Raw genomic sequence first — 18240 nt, forward strand, 5'->3', positions numbered from 1 at the left:
ATGGCAGTGGCACATTGGATTGAGATTGGCTTGTTTCAATGTGGTAGGATAAGTCGATTGCATGGTTAGTTGCGGCTAAATAACTCTCTAATTTCTCAACCTGCTCCTCCATACTCTTCATTAAACGCTCCAACAAGATCCCAAGATGATAAATTTGTTGCTCCAAACGATCCAAACGATCTACTCTTTGATCCGCCATTGAACTTGGCTTTGATACCAATGTTACGTAAATGTTTTTACATACACGTAACGGGATAAATTGTTAGGTTTTGAGGGAACCTTGACTCTTTAGATTCATTGAAGGGAACCTAAAACCTTTTCAAACGTAAAGTTTGGATTAATTTTTTAGTTACTTTATTCATAACATAATGGCCTTTAAATAGGCAAACTATTACAATATTTTATAGGGCTGAGTTATTAAGACTCTTACATAGAATAAAATAAATACAATATCAAATAAAAATAAACACAATAAAATACCCATAAAGTTTGTTGTTCCTTTGAGACACCCATTAGGCGATTTAGCTAAATTTCCTGAAAATTTTGCTAGTTTAGGTGGAATATGAAAAATTTTGGGCATAACCGAAACCCCTTTTTTCATTCATGATTTGGTTCTGTTCAAAGGGTGTTTTTTTTTTTCCTCCTTGTTTGAGCGGCTGAGTTTTATTGTAATTGTTGATATATGGCCTGCATCTTCATCCCATAAAAAGAAAGTTATTTAAACTTCTAAGTAAATGGAATTCAGTGGGTTATTGACTCATTGTGTTGATTTGTCAAAGGATCTCTCATTTTATTTGTTGTGTTGTTGATGGTTGGGAGAAGAATTTACATAGAATTTTGATGTCCGTCTTTTCGTTTGTGGTTGTTTTTGGTGTGGTCGATTGTAGTGCTTTCTTTGTTCAGAAAATTTTGGTTGCAAAATCTTCACTGATTTTCCAATGACTACTTTAGGAATGACAATTGAAAGTTTGACAACTATGTCAATTGCTCAATGAAAACTTCTTTAATTCAAACAAAGTGGCAGAGAATTTCTTGTAGGAATGTACCTGCAGATTATTTAATTTCCTCCTGCCTATTCTTGCTTACATTAAAAAAATTGTGATGGAATTGGGTGGTGGTAGCAGCAGATGAAGAGAGGGAACAGTTGGGTGAGGAAAGTGACAAAGTTGCCATTGTAGCTAGTTGTGCTCTGGATTTGTGGGTAAGATGTTTGTCAAAAATACTGATCGACATAAAGTATTGTTTTGAAAATTGCATACTTATTTGCCTATTTTGTTTCCTTGGATTTTCAATTCTCCTGTCTTGTGGGCAATAAATGGTGTTATATTGACTCCTAAAGCTAAATTAGTAGTGCAGTATTTTGCACGAGAGTTCTACTTTAATGTGGGATGACATTGTTGAAATAGCTCTCGATTTCAATGTTTCTATTGATAATAGCCAGAGGCAATTATGCATGTCATGACATCTTTAATTGGATCATCAATTCAGTTTCAGTAGTTATTTTAGAGCTGTCTTTTTATATTTTTGGCATTATATCCCATATGGTAGATATGGAGAGACTATTGAAGTTAGGGATTGGGCATGTAACTATTGAGCAAACAATTACAAAGTGGATTTTATGAAATATACTATTTTCATAAGTAGTACCTCATCAAATTTTGCTTCCTTTATTTTACATTTTTCTTTTCTTGGAAAACTTATTGGCATTAGATCCAGTGGAGAGTTGAATTCCACACATTTGCTAGCTAGTAGCTATGTGTTAATGAAAGTGTAAATTTCTCTTTTGGTGGACCCAAAAAAAAGAAAGTGGATTTCATAGGACATACGGTGATCATTGATCAATTCATAATGGATCAAGATATTGACATCACAATTCTTGAAGATTCATTATTTATAACATGACATTTAAGTGATGAATTGGTTGATCAAGATGATCAAACCATGTTTTGAATTTATCAATTTATAACATTTACAGTTGAGAGTTTGAGATAAGTTACAACAATACACGATTACCTATTCAAAGTGTCTAATCTATAAAGTTCATGAGAAGATAAACAACAACATTTTGAATTCAATTGTTTTGTAATGTAGTATTTGAACTTGAATCCCTTTGTACCCTATCATCATCTGATATAACAATTTGATCTCGTGTTTGAATAACATCATAGTTATCAACAGCAACCTCTTCGACATTATTTGCTTTGTTTTGATCTTGGACTTCATCAATTGTTGCACTAGTTGGATTAAGAGGTAGCTTAACAATAGAAATAATTTCCAGTTGTAATTTCAATAGAAATCATTCAACCTCAAAGTATTTTAATTTTGCTTTTGATATTGATGTCATAAAATCAAATAGCAGAATAGAATAAAATATAAAATTTACATAATTTCATATTCAAATCCAATTCAAACACACTTACTTACACAACGATAAAATTATCAGCACTAATATTTAGAATTATCTCATAGAGCTTAGTATTCATTTACAAATTGGATTTGGTTGATGGTCTATCAATCTCGTCATAATTCAACTCATTTACATATCTAAAACTACCATACATTCTATGCATACTCATGATCCGAAATTATTGCATTATAGAGCAACAAGTTAGGTGGATCTGAAGAAATGGAATCACTTTTGCAAGCAAACGCTTCGACAAGCTCAATGGATAGTTTGCAAATACAACATCAATTCTAAGAAAATCATACTACAACATCTTCATTGCCACTGCAGCCCCTCTATGAAAAGCAACACAAATCAATGAATTAGAAATATAATTAAGGTATTCACACTAATAGAAGCACATAGTATAGGGTTTGCAATATGCAAGACCATAAGTGAGCAATTGAATAATCTACTTGCAAAAAATAGAAAGCCTAATCTACTTGCAATAGCATGTTTATACACGAAGCAAATAATTCGTCTATTATATCAAATATACAATAAATACAAAAGCAATATAATATTCAACACAAAAAATGTCCTAAGCACAACACCAACCCATCAAAACAACATATTTCAAAATTAAAGTTCATTTATCAAATGAAAAAGAAAATACTAAAATATTTTATTTATTAGTAAGTTTGCTACTTACCAAGAAAATTTATGAGATCCATATTTGCATTTGTGCTATCAGTAAGGGATGTTGGTGTAAGATTGAACTCATTAGTTCCCTAAAAATTACATTATCATTTAACTTGTCAACCTAGTATGAGATACATTATTGTTTTCAAGTATGAATAAAACTTATATTTTTACCGCATGATTTGATACTTGAGAAGACAAGGGCAATGAAAGCCAACAATATTTAACCTTTATGGTGAATATTGATTTGTATGTATCTAATGTACCTAAGAGATAAGAGATAATATTGAACTAGAATACAATGTAATCTCCTACACTATAAGATAAATATTATATCTAATCTACATAAGAGATAAGATATAATGTTGAACTACAAAACAATGTAATGTCCTATAAATATTATATCTAATCTATCTAATCTACCCTATGGAAGAGCCACAATTTTTGTTCACAAAGGGCAAGGTTATAAAATAAAGTTTAGCAAAAATTGATTAGAAATATTTAAAAAATATGACGGACAAAATAAAAGAAACAATTCAACAAAATTAATTATCTTTCAAAATTACATAAATAAAAACTATATAACATGCTTACCCTTCATAGTACAGTTGTAGAGGATTTGAGAGTGCATTGACATCATTTTTGAACATTGATTTGATTAGAGAATCAATAAAATTAAAATTAAAAGGAACATATTCATGCCCCATTTATTTCCACAAATAGATCACCAACCTCAAATAGTCATATTTACACTTAACTAACAAATTCAAGGCAACAATAAGAGATAATCAAACCGTAAATTACCATTGTAGCAAAAGTGAAGGCAAATACATGATAAGCAAGATCATTAAAAAAGTCATACTAATCAATGGTAGATTCTCAACAGATGCAATGCCAACTTCAAGTGAGCATTTTTTTCAATCAAATGAACTAAAACTGGGCCATACCTGTAAGCAAGCATGTGTGGCCCAGTTTGAGATCTTGTGTTGCTCGTGGGTTCTCACCATGTATGTAACACAAAAAAAACCCACAGATTGTTCCTTCTCGATCCTTCCCATTTATCAGTCTCTCTCTCTCTCTCAGCTCAAAAAAACTATTTCTGCACCCATCTCACCTCTCTTTTGTCTTCCATTTCAGAGCCTGTTTTGCCCTCTTTCTTATTCTTAGTGTCTCGCCTTATATTTTCGTTTTATGCAAGATTTGGCATCTGGGTTTTGTTACAGCCGGAGGGTTATGTCCGAATTTCAATCCAAACTTGGATCTTGCTATATGAGTAACGAGTAACATGTTTGTCTCTTGTTATACGAGTAATGGGTCTTGGATCTTGTTATACGTCTTACAAACTTTCTTCCAAAATGAAAGAAATTATTCAGAAGTTTTAAATGTACGTTTAACCCAAAACAATCTAGAAAATCTACAGAAAATCACCGATCAATATATCCAGGATGAAGGAAAATTTTTGGGAGAAATCTCCCTCCACCCCAGACCGTATGAGAAAATAAATTCTAAGAGTACTTACATTGTTTGGGTCCTTTAGAGCTTTCTTTTGTTTGTTTGGCGGCAGAAATCCAACGCTAATAAGAAGAAACCTTTTTTCCGGTGTGAGGAGGAAGAAGCTTTCATGGAGGGATGAGAAAGAGTGAAGAAGAAGCTTGAGCAAGAGGAGAGTTTTTTGTTTGGAGGGAAAACAAAACGTAATTGAAAGCAACTGGCTGGCTGGTTAAAATAAAAACAGTTGGCAGTTGCATAAATCATTAGATTTCATGGACGATGAGAATTTGACAAATATGAAATTCTCATATTTTCTAAAGAAAATTACATTTTATCCTCTAAATTTTGGGGCGATTTTTAATTTGACCTCTAATGTTTTAATTTTTATAATTTATCCTTCCAAACTTGCAAATTTTTTTCAATTCGATCAATTTTATTCCAAAATTTTTATATTACCCATAATTTTTTTTTAAAAAGAAAAAAAAAATTTTGGGATGCAAAAATAGCCAGACGTAGAAATTTTTTTTATAAAATAAAAAAATAAAAAATTAGAAACAATATAAAAATTTTGGGATAATATTAATAGAAATAAAAAAAATTTACAAATTTAAAAAATGTATTATAAAAATTAAAATATTAGAAGTCGAATTAAAAATCGCTAAAATATATTTTTCCCTATTTAATACGTATGGAGGATCCTGATCCGTGTGATGCTGCTTGGTGAGCAGCTTTGTGACCAACACGTCATAGGATTTCAATGACGTGGCGGATACTGATTGGTGACTCTGCGTGGAGGTACTTTAGTAGGTCTCCCCAGACCCAAGGGCAGTGCTCCTTGGAGAAGGCTATGAAGTTGTTTTCTTCTTCTCCGGGGTTTAAATTAGATTAATTTGTGAGTAAGAGATAAAAAAAAAAAAAAAAGAAAAAGGAAAAAAGATGAAGGTGTTGTGGCTGATCTTACTATCGTATGCTCTGTGTCACCGTGTGTTTGCCGATCAGATCTTCTCTGGTCACGTAGGTATACCCCTCTTCTCAAAACCCTTTTAATTTCACATTTCTTTTGATTCAAATTTCATGTCTTTTTCACTATTATTTCTGAAATTTTTGATTGGTTTTGCACCCATTAGCTTCAAATTATTTTTATTTGATAGAGTTTGATGGGTTTTTAGTTGCTTCTGCGGAAACTGGGCTCAAGAGGAACTTGGTTCGTGGGACTTATCTGGAACTTAATCTCATGTTTTTAAGGTTTAATAGTTTTGTGGGTCTGTGGCTAGTGTCAGGTTTTGAATGGTTAATAGGTTCTCAGGTTTTTAACGGTTCGTGGGGCTTAGTGAAGCACCTGCTATATCTTCAGGTTGGAGGATCAAATTTTGGGGATATAATATCAAACATTTCCATTTATACTGGCTTTATATTATACTAATTTTTTTTTTTAAAAAAAAAAAAAATCTATGAGATTCAGACGCTTCATGTAGACTAGATTGAAAGTCTTCTAATTATAATGGGCACTGTGACGGAATGGAGAATGATGGCGCCATAGATTGCCTAGTTTGAGGCCTTCTTCATTCTAGGGCTTTAGGTTTAGCTATAAGGCTCTTGTTGTTTATGTTACTGACCTAGTGACTAAACGAAACTAGTATGATGTCTTTACAGCTCCAAGGGGATTGCAAATTTGCTTAGTGTTTGAATGGTCTACTGAAAAGGGCCAAGTTTTATTGATGATCCCATGTGACGCTAATCGACTTGATATGAATTGAGCATCAATCAGTAGCTGCTTGAGTTTCAAGCTGAGAGCTGGCATAATTGATGGATCATAGGCTGATTCACAATGAAGTCCCAGTTATGAAGACAAGGCTTCTGCTTATTCATGCTTACTAACTCCAAGGGTTAAAATCATAGAAAGTTCAACTAGAATGACAAGGTGTTGTAGAGATGATTAAACTATCCAGGATCAAAATATGATCTGGCAAAAGGACTAGTTGGGAACATTATGGAGTGATTCAGCTGTATTGAGGCCATTGTAGATGCTGACTATGTGTTGAAGAGGCAGTTGCAATCCTGATCGGTTTAAGGGCCTACAGATTCATGTGGGGTGTATTGGTTACATTGTTATATGTTTTTTCTTTCCCGTGTGGTGCCCAAGCCAGTTCGTATGGGGATTGTGCTTACCAACCACATATTCTTGTCTCTGTTATTACTATAATCAGAAAGTCTTGTTTTCTGTATTCATTTTTGGTGCTGCAAGTTTATGTTCTTTTCTGTATTACTGTAACTTTTGGTCAACAGGCACATTTGGTCACAGCTTTCGCGAACCAAAGTACAAGATTGAATTCCATCCAGAAGATTCGCCTTTTCACCCTGTAAGTAGTTTAGAATCTCTTACATGTATTTGCCGTTTGGCCTAGCAGTTATGCTAATGGGTACTCTTACCTACAGATATAATTACATGTTCAATGGGTCCTTCAAGTGCTATGGTTTTTAAAGATTATTATTATTTTTTTCTTTTTTGTATTTTTGAGGCAAATTTGGGTTTATGGTCTTCTTTGGAGATCTTTTTTTTTTTTTTTTGGGGGGGGGGGGCGCGGGGGGGAACGATGTAATTGGCATGTACTGTGTTACCTCTTAGAAGTTGGACATTATTTCTTCTAATTTATTCCAGCATAAAAGTTCATATTAGCACAAGTTCTTTTGCAATTAGTGCCTTTTTGCCACTACTAGGAGACAAAATATTTGAGAGACAGGAAAGAAAGGTGGTTCAGTTCGCTTGTGCAAGAGCAGGATTTAAACAGCAAGCCATAATACACTTTTAAGTGCTTAACCTTATTGCAAATGGATGGAAGTGCTTTGCCTGGCTTTTTATTAGTCATAGTCATTCTGTCTAGTTCCTCTATATAAGACTCTGGACCTCCCATAGTTATGGGATCACATTTTTGTTTCACTGAGTAAATTATGTCTCGGTCCCTTGTGCAAGAGTAGGATTTAAACAGCAAGCCACAGTTACACTTTTAGGTGCTTAACACATTGCAAATGGGTGGAGGTGCCTTGTCTTTGCAATTATTTACTGCCTGGGTTTTTATTAGTCATCATTATTTTGTCAAGTTCTGTTTGACAAGATTCTAGACCTTGCATAAGGCCTTGGTGAGTTTTGGGATCACATTTTCGTTTCACTTATTAAGTTATAATCCATATTTGGTTTCCTTCCTAGTTCTGTGTGTTTATGAAATTTATTATATTTATGTGAACTGCAGAAGAGAGGGTACATCCAGTGATAGTGTTATCTAATAATTGGGTCTCTTTTTTTCTTTTTTTTCTTTTTTTTCCTGAATTCTGGCAGGATGATGACCAGGAGTCCGTGATTATGCCTGATAAAAATGGAGAGAATTTTTTATGCTTTTTGCCTAAGGTTGAGAAAGCTAAGAGTGGAAAGCCAGTTACTCAGCACAATATAAGCAGCATGGTTGTGGAAACTGAGAAGCGAATTAAAATGAAGACACCAGATGAGCTGCTTGAAGTACTGAAGGACCGATGCCTTATAAGAGTTCGATCTGTGACCCCAAAACTGTCTTAATTGTCTGCCATGGTTGAAATAATACTTCATCTTTTATAAAATTTCTACGTTACCAAATCCTTTATGCAGCAAGAAGGTTGGTGGTCATATGAATTTTGCTATCAGAAGAAGTTAGTTCAGGTTCATGTGGAGGATGAAAAGGTATTCCTGAAGTGGCTTTAAGGTCATCTTCTCCTATATTCCCCTTTTTTTTTTTTTTTTTTGGTTTAGTTTTGTTTATTAGCAATGGCAGTAGTAGCAAGCAGCAGCTAGTTGTAAATTTCATTCTTGTCGTGGCTACCCTTATTGGAATTGTTTTAAGAGTTTTAAAGACCTGAAATTTTTTAGAATCATGTGCTAATCTGATAACTTTTTCTCCTGTTACAGGTGGTTCAGGAGTTTGTCTTAGGTCAGTATGATGCAGAGGCTACAGCTGCTTTCAACCAGAATATATCTGAAATTTCTACACTGGAAGATCCTCGCTCAAAGGATGCATCTCAAAGGTATGATTTCATTAAAACAGAGGAGGAAAAATTGTCTTTTAATTGGGAAAGACTTGGGTCAAGAAAAGATACAATTATCATATTGAACTGTTCATATAGGTATCATGCTCATCAGTATACCAATGGAACCATATGTGATCTTACAAATGAGCCACGACAGACAGAGGTATGAAATAATTGAAAATCTAGTGGTTTTCAATTCCCATCTCTCTCATGTCCATTCTTTTCTTGTTTTCATTCGCAGGTGAGATTTGTATGCTCTGAGCCCAGAACTATGATTAGTTCTATTACAGAGCTGTCCACTTGCAAATATGCGCTTACGGTTCAATGCCCAATGCTTTGCAACCACCCGTAAGTCTCTTCTCTCTCTCTCTCTCTACCTGATGTGTGGAATAGGATTGTCTCCATTTATAATGAATTGAATACTATTCATATCATTGTTAGGATTTAAAGTTTGTGCATCTAACGGGGTTCATGATGTTAATATTGGCCTCTATTTTAAGAAGTTTAATTAATATGAGATTATGTACAACGTTAAATGCACATACTTTAAATCTTGACCATGAAATTGGTACTCTCCATTTGTACTCATTTCAAATGAAATTGAGAGAATCTTCGTCCCTGATGTGCTGGAAAAAAAAGGAATTGCTTTTGTTACTGATGGAAAAAAGGAATTGCTTTTGTTACTGATGGAAGCATGCCATTGTATGGTGCTCAATGTGTGTTATTCCTGCATGTGTTTTGTGTAATGGCATTGCATTACATGCTAGGTCTGATGACCACCTTTGATCTGGCAGATTGTTCCAAGAAGAGAGACCAGTGTGGCACACCATTAACTGTAATGTGCTTCCCAAAGATTATAAGCAAACAAAAGTAGAGGAAGAATCCAAAGAACAGAAGATCATATTAGTCACGGACAATGAAGGTCCATCTATTTATGATTCGGAAGAGTGACATATAACTGTTAAGTAGAGAGTTTGTCAATATGAATTAAACAAGAGTGACATATAACTGTTTATCTATTTCATTTGCCCACCAATGCAATAGATAGATAATCCTTTTTTTTTTTTGCTTTTCCTGTCAGAAGATAGATATAAAATTGATCCCTTACAAGTTTTTGTTTGAGTTCATCATCCCTGTCGATAGCTCTCCAAGAAGATTATCCTCTCTCCCTCTCAACAATTTCTGAGAAATTGAAGTCCTGCACATATTACGATATTACTTCCTTATATATATCGATCCTAGGGAATAAGACTTTAGTAATTATTCCAGCATTCGTTAGGCTAATCATTGGGTCGGCCCAAATCGGTTGACCTGACAATTCCAATTGAAATTGATGGAGTTTGTGTAAACTTGACCATCTATTGCTACGAAGGAAGTAGGGTTAGCAATTCGTGTTGCGTATTAAGTTCAGGTTGTGTTGATATATTAATTTAAAATTATATGGGGGTTAACTTGAATTTGAGATTTTTAATTAAACGGGTTAGTCCTTTCAACTATGACACGATTTATTTAAATAGACGGGTGACTCGATTTAATTTGCGTAACCTATTTACTAAATAGACCATGTTAGGTTCACCTAGCCCGATCTGCATAACTCGGTTAATTAAAAGAATTCTCAATCATTGAGCATGAAATGCCATTTTATACCAAGATATTGACACAATAATTTCCAATTATTAAGAAAATGAACTACACTATCAAAGTTATATATTTCCAATTAGGGAAGAGACCAAGGGTACTATTTTGTCTTAGGGTTATAAATTTTTTAATGATAAAAAATAAATAAATAAATAAATCAATTTATACGGGTTACGAGGGTTATTCGCGAGTTAAGTGAGTTGACTCGAAATTGGCCCGTTTATTAATCATGTATAATCGGGTCAACTGTTTTAACTCTAATTCTATTTTACTTTCTAGTCTGCTAATTTTGTATCGGGCTCACGGGTTGTGTAACAAATCATCCGCCCTAGATGAAGAAGATTGTAATTCTAATTAGGTTAAGTCAATTTTCAGGTTTAAGATGTTGGTAAAACTGATATATCCAACCCAAACAATTATATATATTACATTAATTTTTTTATATATATATATATAATTTTTTACATGGTTGATCTTTATCCTAGCCAAATGCCTCCTCGCCAATTAAATGGATATTATATGTAACACTCTGAATCTATATTGAGAAGATGAGTTGTCTACATTGAGTGAGTAATTTATAGAAAAACATTCATGAATGTTAAGTAATTTCAGAAAATTTTCAAATTAACTAATAATTTTGGAATTATAACGCAAATGTAATTAGCACTTTTCTTTGAATCTTTGGAGAAAGCTATCATCAAAGGTGACATGGAACACAACAATAGGCTAAATCCCAGCTCAACCTTGACTAATCTCTCTCGGATATTTTCGGCTGGCCATTAATGCTCCCTACAGAGTATAAATCACCATTTTATTCACAATTTGGGAGCTAAGACCAATGGGAGTAGCCACCAAATCTTGCCATTTTGAACAAACATCCCATTTCTCACCCAAAAAAAAAGAAAGAGAGAAAGCTACATCAGGATAAAATACAAACCCTTGTGACAGGAAATATGATAGATATTCTGTAATATGCCAATTAGAAGTGTTTGTCAACTCTATAGTGAAATGCCCATTCCATCACCATGAGTGAACTTCATACATCTATTTATTAAGTAGCTCCGTTACATATATATACCATCCTACTATTCACATATATCTAGTATGAAGTATCACCTAAAGTCAACTTCTCACACTATTTGCCTGCTGACTCCAGCAGAGCCAAGTACTCAGTTACGGCTTCACCTTCCTTTACAACTTCGATGTCATAGTCTGTTAAAGCATCCCCTTTTGCTAGTTCTCCAGCAAGTTCATCTTCCATCTCTGCGTCCCGATCTTCTACTTCAATGGAAGTTGATGCTCCTTCAACACCGTCGATGCTGCTAGAAGCATCAGAAAGCATTGGAATGGAAGAATTGGCACTGTAATCAGCAGAAATCCCTGGGTTTGGCTCAGATTCTGAATTGTTGTTAGCAGCAAACTCGGGTGGTTGTGAGAGAAGCAGATTCATTGCTTGCTCTATAGTGCCACCAGCCTGAAGAGCAGAAACCACTGCACACAAGAAACCACAGAGTCCTGTTAGTTGCGATAAAGTGGTAGAGGTTTGAGATGCAGAAAATCAACCGAAGCTTTTCTGATACTAGTTATGTCTCTCTCAGATGCCCTACAACCCTATATCAGATCAAAATGTTGAAGAATAGATTCGGTGGGAATTGCCAGAGTTTTCTACTCATTTTTCAATTCCTCAAGAATATACACTCTTGGAGTAAGAAGAATCAGTAAAAGGGAAATCAATGAGAAGGTTTGGTGACTTTACCACCCAAAGGAACAGGTCTTCTTGAAACAAGGGTAAAATAAATGACAAAGATGGACATAAAAGGACTACCGTAAGTGATACTGCAATATTTTTTCATTCAATTAGTTACCTCTTGATCTGTCAAAACCCATTCCTACAAGCTGTACAATTGCAGCTTCTGATGCTTTTTGCTGTCTTTTCCTTTTCCTTGACTCAATATCAACCTGCGGGTAGAGAAAGTTGGTACTGATAGATGTATGAAATACATTAAAACCAAATCTATTTCATTGGAAATGTGAGGTGACCTGTATGGCAGAATTAGCTTCTGGATTTGTCAAATCATCCAACGCCTTCTGAAAGTCATTCTCATTTCTTCGAAGGGCTTCAGCGGCGAGCTCCTTTTCAAACCTGCCAATTTGAGCAATTCATAGCTTAATTAGTAACTACATGGGGGTTCATGCAATGTGCATATATGGTCATGGACAGTAGGCATCATCACACTGAAGCTTCAGTTTAATATTACAGTTCCCTCAAAATCAAAGGCAGCAACAAGCTATTTAAAGTTTACACTTTTCAAAGATAAAAATTCAGACATAAAGAATGTTATAGAACTAGATACAAAGTTCCTGAATAGTATACCACAAGCCCTAAAAATTCATATTGGTTGGCATGCTTACCCCAAGGACACCAATTCATTCAATATCTTAAGATCCACAGCTTTCTTTGATGGTGTCATCCCATACTTTTTTTGTTCCCTGCAAAACTTTGGGGCCAGTCAACACTACTGACTGGAAAAATACAAAATGTACCATAATTAAATTTTATCAAGTCACACCCACATGATATCACTTCTTCGCCTAATATCCTCCTCCATTTTCAGCGCTCTCTTTGCCTTCTCCTCAACAAGAAAATCAATAGCACTCCCAACATCTTGATTGCTCATTCGCAAAGCCCTCTTAGCATCACGTTCTTTAAAGCCCATGCTCATTACAAGTGATAAGGCTTCATCTGGCACCTGTAGCTGCAATCAACAATAGAAGATAGGAATTGAGATGGAAGGAACTTGTAGAGAAGGTACATTACTTGGATAGTTAGTGAAAAAGGTGAAGATATTAGTTTTGTGGGGGAGGGGGCAGGGAAGTAAAGAAAATGAACAGCTTAGGCAATAACCAAAAAGTAATTTAATATTGATCCAGATAAAGAAAATGCAATATCTATAGCTAGTTATAAAATTTTATATTAATACTCTTTTTTAAATGAAAATAAAAGTTTATAACTTTTTCTATACAAATTATAAGTAATATGCATATGGTAAGTTGGACATACAGAGAACATTTGATTTATTACAAATCCATTGGTGAAATCTAGGAGACCATAAAAACCCAGGGGAGCAGAGCAAACTGTTCGATACTCGACCTCTGTTTGGTATGCCCACTTTTTCTTCAGCATCTCTCTCAGTCACTCTTGTTTTGAATACCAGTATTCCTCAGAACATGTAAGGTATTCAACTAACCTTGAAGTACTTTGCTTGGGCTGAGGTCAATGCATTCCTCGATTTATCAAACTGACCACTGTGATATGCAACCACCCCTTCCAGCAGCTCCAGTCTTAAATGTCTATATAAACAGGAATTCAAAATAAATTAGCTTCGCACAGCATATCTAAGAATATCCTATGACCGGCCAAGAATATACAGAAAAAAACATACATATGAATACTCACATTGCAAGCTCTGGATGGCGACCTGATTGGAGGAGTCTGACACGGGAGGAGTCCTTCCCATGAGCACGTTCAATTCCTTCTCTAGCCTTTTCCAAGCGTGTTCCTGCCACCGAGAGCCTTGTGATGTCTCGAAGCATGAAATAGCACCACACCATGTCTATTTGCAGTATTGGGACATTGTCAATCAGCTGAAAGGAAACAAGACATCAATAAAAAGCAAACGATAAAATATAACCAGAAAGAAACTGACATGTTATTGCAGTATTGGGGGACATTGTCAATCAGGTTAAAGGAAACAAGACATCAATAAAAAGTAGATGATAACATATAACCAGAAAGAAACTGAAATGTTATTGACAGAGTTAAATGTCAAGATGATGAAATCATTAAAGTTACATTTACAGAATCCACATAAAATTCTCCATGTCAAGGTTTACTTAAGTAGCTTTAATTTAATTTAATTATTATTATTATTATTTTCAAATTCTCAGAAGCTCAGAGTAACTTAAGATCATGTTTAGTGAAATTCTAGAAGCAACTTTATGTCTCATGGTCACCAGCAATTTTCATCCCGAAATGCTGGTTCCACAAGAAGCTCAGCCAAATGGTGTCCATTACAAGGTAGGAACTCAGATTGAATTTCAGCTGTTTCAATCAAATGTCAAAGGACACCCACTATGCATGAAATTGCTCTCAAAGTGGTTAGTCATCAGACATCTAATCCTATCAATGGACCATATATGTAAAGAAAGAACAGCTGACTCACCTCAATAACCTTCGGATTGCAAAGAGAGAAAGCCTCCTACAAGAAAGAGATTAAGCCAACTGGAATTATTCACAGGGAAACTATTTACTGGTCATTACCACAACCAAATTTCCATGCTAGCAAAACAAAAAGTGGCTAATGTAAGATTAAAAATTAGTCATCTAAGCAAGATTAAGACAACAAAAATAGGGGGAGTTGTAGTGATTAGGATGGTATACGAGACACTATGTGATTACTTAAAAAATAAAATTAACTGATTACAGAAAAAAAATCCTTACTTCAACTTTAAAGCTGTAAACATATAAACTGGAGTACTTAAAAATTGCATTTGATTATTTCCTTTTGACATGGATCTCAAGAAACACATGAACTCGACATTTTTTTTTTTGGGGTGGGGGGGAGGTTAACTGTAAATTCAAAATCATGGAAAGCATATCAGATTGATTTGATTAAACATAGCAAGATTCTAAGATATGAAAAAAATCTATTATACAACTAATTGAAATGCATTAACCATTTACAAATATTCAACCGCCACTGACCTCTCCCATGGTAAGCACTTCTAATGCATCTTTGTAATTCTCCCTCCTAATTAGTTGTTTTGCATTTGCATGAAGCATCAGGCCCATCATCACTGCCCTGCAACATAAAAGTTGAAATCTTCATGATTGAGAATGGGATCATAGATCCTCAAATCTCCCAATAAAGGAATTCCTTGCTGACATCTAACTGCACTTTCAAAACATAAGAGAAAAAATCAATTATTTATCATACCGCTGATCAGTTTCAGATCCCAATTGTACTATCTTTCCACTTTGATCTTCAACTTCTATATTAAAGTCTTCAACTGGCAATGAACCATCAGCATGCCTTTTGGCCATCACAGTGGCAGCTGCCCTGTTGTGATAGAGATTCTAACAAGTTAGAAAGAAACAAAGTCACGAGCAAAGCAGTACAATGAAAAACAAAAGGCTCCCTTTCCTTTGTCCATCAACATTATCAGCTATGCAAAATCAACACTATATGAGCCCACCAATATAACATCTAAAACATACGATGTAATTATCATGTGGCAGATCATGCAGGTCTATGAATAGCTGTCTCATTGAGAGGTGAAAGAAACGAAGTAAGATGATTGGACAAACCAACAATGTCCAAGATTGTTGATACTCCAGCTAATTAAATGCGCACTAGAATGGTTACTTAATCAGCTTTTCTGATGTTTTCCTTAGGCATTATATTGGTGGGCGTGTGATAACATCTTAAGAAATAATACCCAATTACTGCTTCCACAGTCACTGGATTCATGTTAAACATGCTATTGCACTAGGCTTAATCCAAGCGTACTTAATTGTGCTGCAACTCAGAGGCCTATTAAGATATGGAGGAACAGCCCACCTATTGACTAAGGGTACCACTTGGCAAACCATATCAAATAGGAGTATGCAGTCTTAAATGTAGGACAACATGAACTTAAACCATATGATTGGTATGTTCGGTCGCTGAGCAAAGGTTGGGGTGAAAAGGATTTCATCCTATGAAAAATAAAAGATCATAAGTGATAATTTCCACTCAACTCTGCATAATAAAACATTTAGGCTTTATGGTGGTAGATTCTTACAAATTGAACTAAAACAACATTAAACAGAATATTAAAAAATAATAATAATAATAAATAAATAAATAAATTCCTTTTGACAGTTTCCACAGAACCGAAAAGGAACATGATGAAAATGCAAAAAGAAAAAAACAAAGAAAGGAAAAGAACTTCCAAGTTCACTGAAATTTTAATGGGTTTACTGAGAACTTCTGATACTTACATTGAGAACAACCATATTAAAGTTATGCACTACAACTAATTTTCTCAATCAATTCAAGAATTTCAACTCCCAAACCACAGTGTTATCCAAAAACCATTCATCAATCAAAGCTAACAATCCACAAGAGAACTTTTCAACCTGTATGAAATCCTGAAATTAGAACTTGATTTGCCGAGTAATTTAAATATGAGACACATTGCTCATCAAAATCCCATAACAACAAAACGAATTACAGACACAGAGAGAGTGCGTGAGTTAAGCACCTATATAAACACAATTGAAAACATTTTCTCTTTCTCATCAATGCAACAAATAGAACACATTTCCATTAAAAAAAGAAAAAAAGAGCATTAAAAACATTTTTTTACATCAAAATTAAAAAGCAAATGATCAAAAAACGCAATCTAAACGGAGGCCAAGCAAGCACAAGGACTCAACAACACACGTTGCTCATGAAGAAAACCCAACCTTTCATCAAAATTAACAAGACCCATGATGAAAAAGTACCCTATTTTTTCTTCTTGGCAAGTAAAAAAGTCAATTTAAAAAAAAAAAAAATATCAATCTGAAAGAGGCCAAGCATTGACAAAGACTTCGAAGTCTCACTTGACTCGGTTGAGTCTCCGAGAGCGTTCCTCCTCGGCCATCAACTCCCCCTCCAAGGACCTGCCCTCCTCAGCGCAGCCCCGACTGGCAAGAATCTTAGCGTTGTTCTTAACGCCCAAGTGGGTCAGCTTCTCAGTCCCATCGCCGTCTTTCAAGACCTTCCCTGCGCATATCAAATTGATCGACACGGTCCCGCAGTTCGATCGCTTTGCTACCTCTTCTCTCAACATGGGTACGGTCCATTCCTCCAATTCCACCTCTAGCACGCCTACCCATATGCCTGCTATCTTCAGCTTCGCCATTGAGAAAGCGATGATGCAGAGGGTTTAGAAGTTTTAGAAAGAAAGGGAAGCAGAGTAATGGATTGGGGTTTCGATGGGCTTTTTATAGGTTGAGAGAAAAAAAAAATGTTTCTAGGAGATTAGCTTGGGGAGTAAGGTATTTGCTTTACATCTGGTCTGTGTCAGCGCGCACCAGTTAGCGCCAAGAAATTGAGAATATGCTTCATTTTTTGCTCAGATAAAAAATATATATGAAAAATACTTTGCAGACATTTTCACTCTCGAATTTTAAAATTTATATTTTTTCATATGTTAATGAGAATTTTATATATATATATATATATATATATATCATTTCTCAAAAAATACATCCATAGATAGAGAACTCCATACACAAGAGATAGTATTACAATCATTTAAAAATTTTAAGAAAGACTAGGCTTTGTAAAATTTTGACAAGTGTTTTGTCTTTGGTTTTGAAAATAATTTTAAGTTTTGAGTATTGGGTTTTGGTAAAATTTCAAACAAATGTCGCATACATTTTCACTTTCTTTCTTTTTAAGGTGCATTTCTTGATAGGATAGTTGTTGGAAATAAATTCACACTACAAGTCCATCAAATTCTGGACCCAATGGTTAAAGATAGGCCCATGAAAATATTAATTAAATAGCAAGTGCTTTTTTTTTTTCTTTTTTTTTTTTTTGACATATAACAAGGGCTATTAATTAATAGAATAAGATATTAATTAAATAAGCAAGAATTATTTAATTAATTAATATAAGATATATTCCAGTTGGGACGATGTTGGAATAAAGAAGTCCTATTCCAAGTCTACAGGAGAATAGGAACTCAATTCTAACTCAAGCTCCTAGGAATCCCAATTCAACTCAAGCAAGGAAATCTATTCAAGCTTATCTCAAAGATAACTCTTTTCAAATCAACTCCAACAAGGAGAACTACTTCAAGTCTAACTCAACTCTAGACTCTCAAACCAACTCAAACAATGAGAACTAGTTTAAGTCAACTTCAACTCTTCAGCCTAT

General features: G+C 34.6%; 2 protein-coding genes across 2 annotated transcripts; one reads left to right on the forward strand and one right to left on the reverse strand.

Moving 5' to 3' along the window:
• The first annotated feature begins 5419 nt into the window (after window positions 1–5419).
• On the forward strand, window positions 5420–9695 carry OS9 (ER lectin-like protein). Its single transcript, XM_059575438.2, has 8 exons — window positions 5420–5594; window positions 6863–6936; window positions 7911–8114; window positions 8214–8285; window positions 8511–8626; window positions 8726–8792; window positions 8871–8977; window positions 9424–9695. Exons 1-8 carry the CDS (start codon window positions 5513–5515, stop codon window positions 9578–9580), a joined length of 879 nt encoding a protein of 292 aa, XP_059431421.2. The 5' UTR covers window positions 5420–5512; the 3' UTR covers window positions 9581–9695.
• Window positions 9696–11192: 1497 nt separating this feature from the next.
• NUB1 (ubiquitin-associated (UBA)/TS-N domain-containing protein) lies at window positions 11193–17398 on the reverse strand. The gene is made up of 11 exons (XM_059576064.2): window positions 16917–17398; window positions 15265–15387; window positions 15033–15129; window positions 14491–14526; window positions 13725–13912; window positions 13516–13618; window positions 12842–13023; window positions 12680–12757; window positions 12308–12410; window positions 12133–12226; window positions 11193–11758 (listed from the first exon to the last, which is right to left on the reverse strand). The coding sequence occupies exons 1-11, from the start codon at window positions 17216–17218 to the stop codon at window positions 11403–11405; spliced, it is 1662 nt and encodes a 553-aa protein (XP_059432047.1). The 5' UTR covers window positions 17219–17398; the 3' UTR covers window positions 11193–11402.
• Between the last annotated feature and the right edge of the window lie 842 nt (window positions 17399–18240).

Source organism: Corylus avellana, chromosome 11, assembly GCF_965113065.1.
Source record: "Corylus avellana chromosome 11, dhCorAvel1.hap1.2, whole genome shotgun sequence".
Taxonomy (NCBI): domain Eukaryota; kingdom Viridiplantae; phylum Streptophyta; class Magnoliopsida; order Fagales; family Betulaceae; genus Corylus; species Corylus avellana.

What these genes read in the sequence shown, in the direction of transcription:
- NUB1 (XM_059576064.2), bottom strand. Translation starts at nt 17,218, where the DNA reads ATGGCGAAGCTGAAGATAGCAGGCATATGGGTAGGCGTGCTAGAGGTG. An exon ending in CCCAAGCAAAGTACTTCAAG is followed by an intron (nt 13,024 to 13,515) that starts GTTAGTTGAATA and finishes TGTTGATTGCAG; the next exon opens with CTACAGGTGCCAGATGAAGC. An exon ending in AGGCGAAGAAGTGATATCAT is followed by an intron (nt 12,758 to 12,841) that starts GTGGGTGTGACT and finishes AAAGTTTTGCAG; the next exon opens with GGAACAAAAAAAGTATGGGA.
- OS9 (XM_059575438.2), top strand. Translation starts at nt 5,513, where the DNA reads ATGAAGGTGTTGTGGCTGATCTTACTATCGTATGCTCTGTGTCACCGT. An exon ending in TTCATGTGGAGGATGAAAAG is followed by an intron (nt 8,286 to 8,510) that starts GTATTCCTGAAG and finishes CTCCTGTTACAG; the next exon opens with GTGGTTCAGGAGTTTGTCTT. An exon ending in CCAATGCTTTGCAACCACCC is followed by an intron (nt 8,978 to 9,423) that starts GTAAGTCTCTTC and finishes TTGATCTGGCAG; the next exon opens with ATTGTTCCAAGAAGAGAGAC.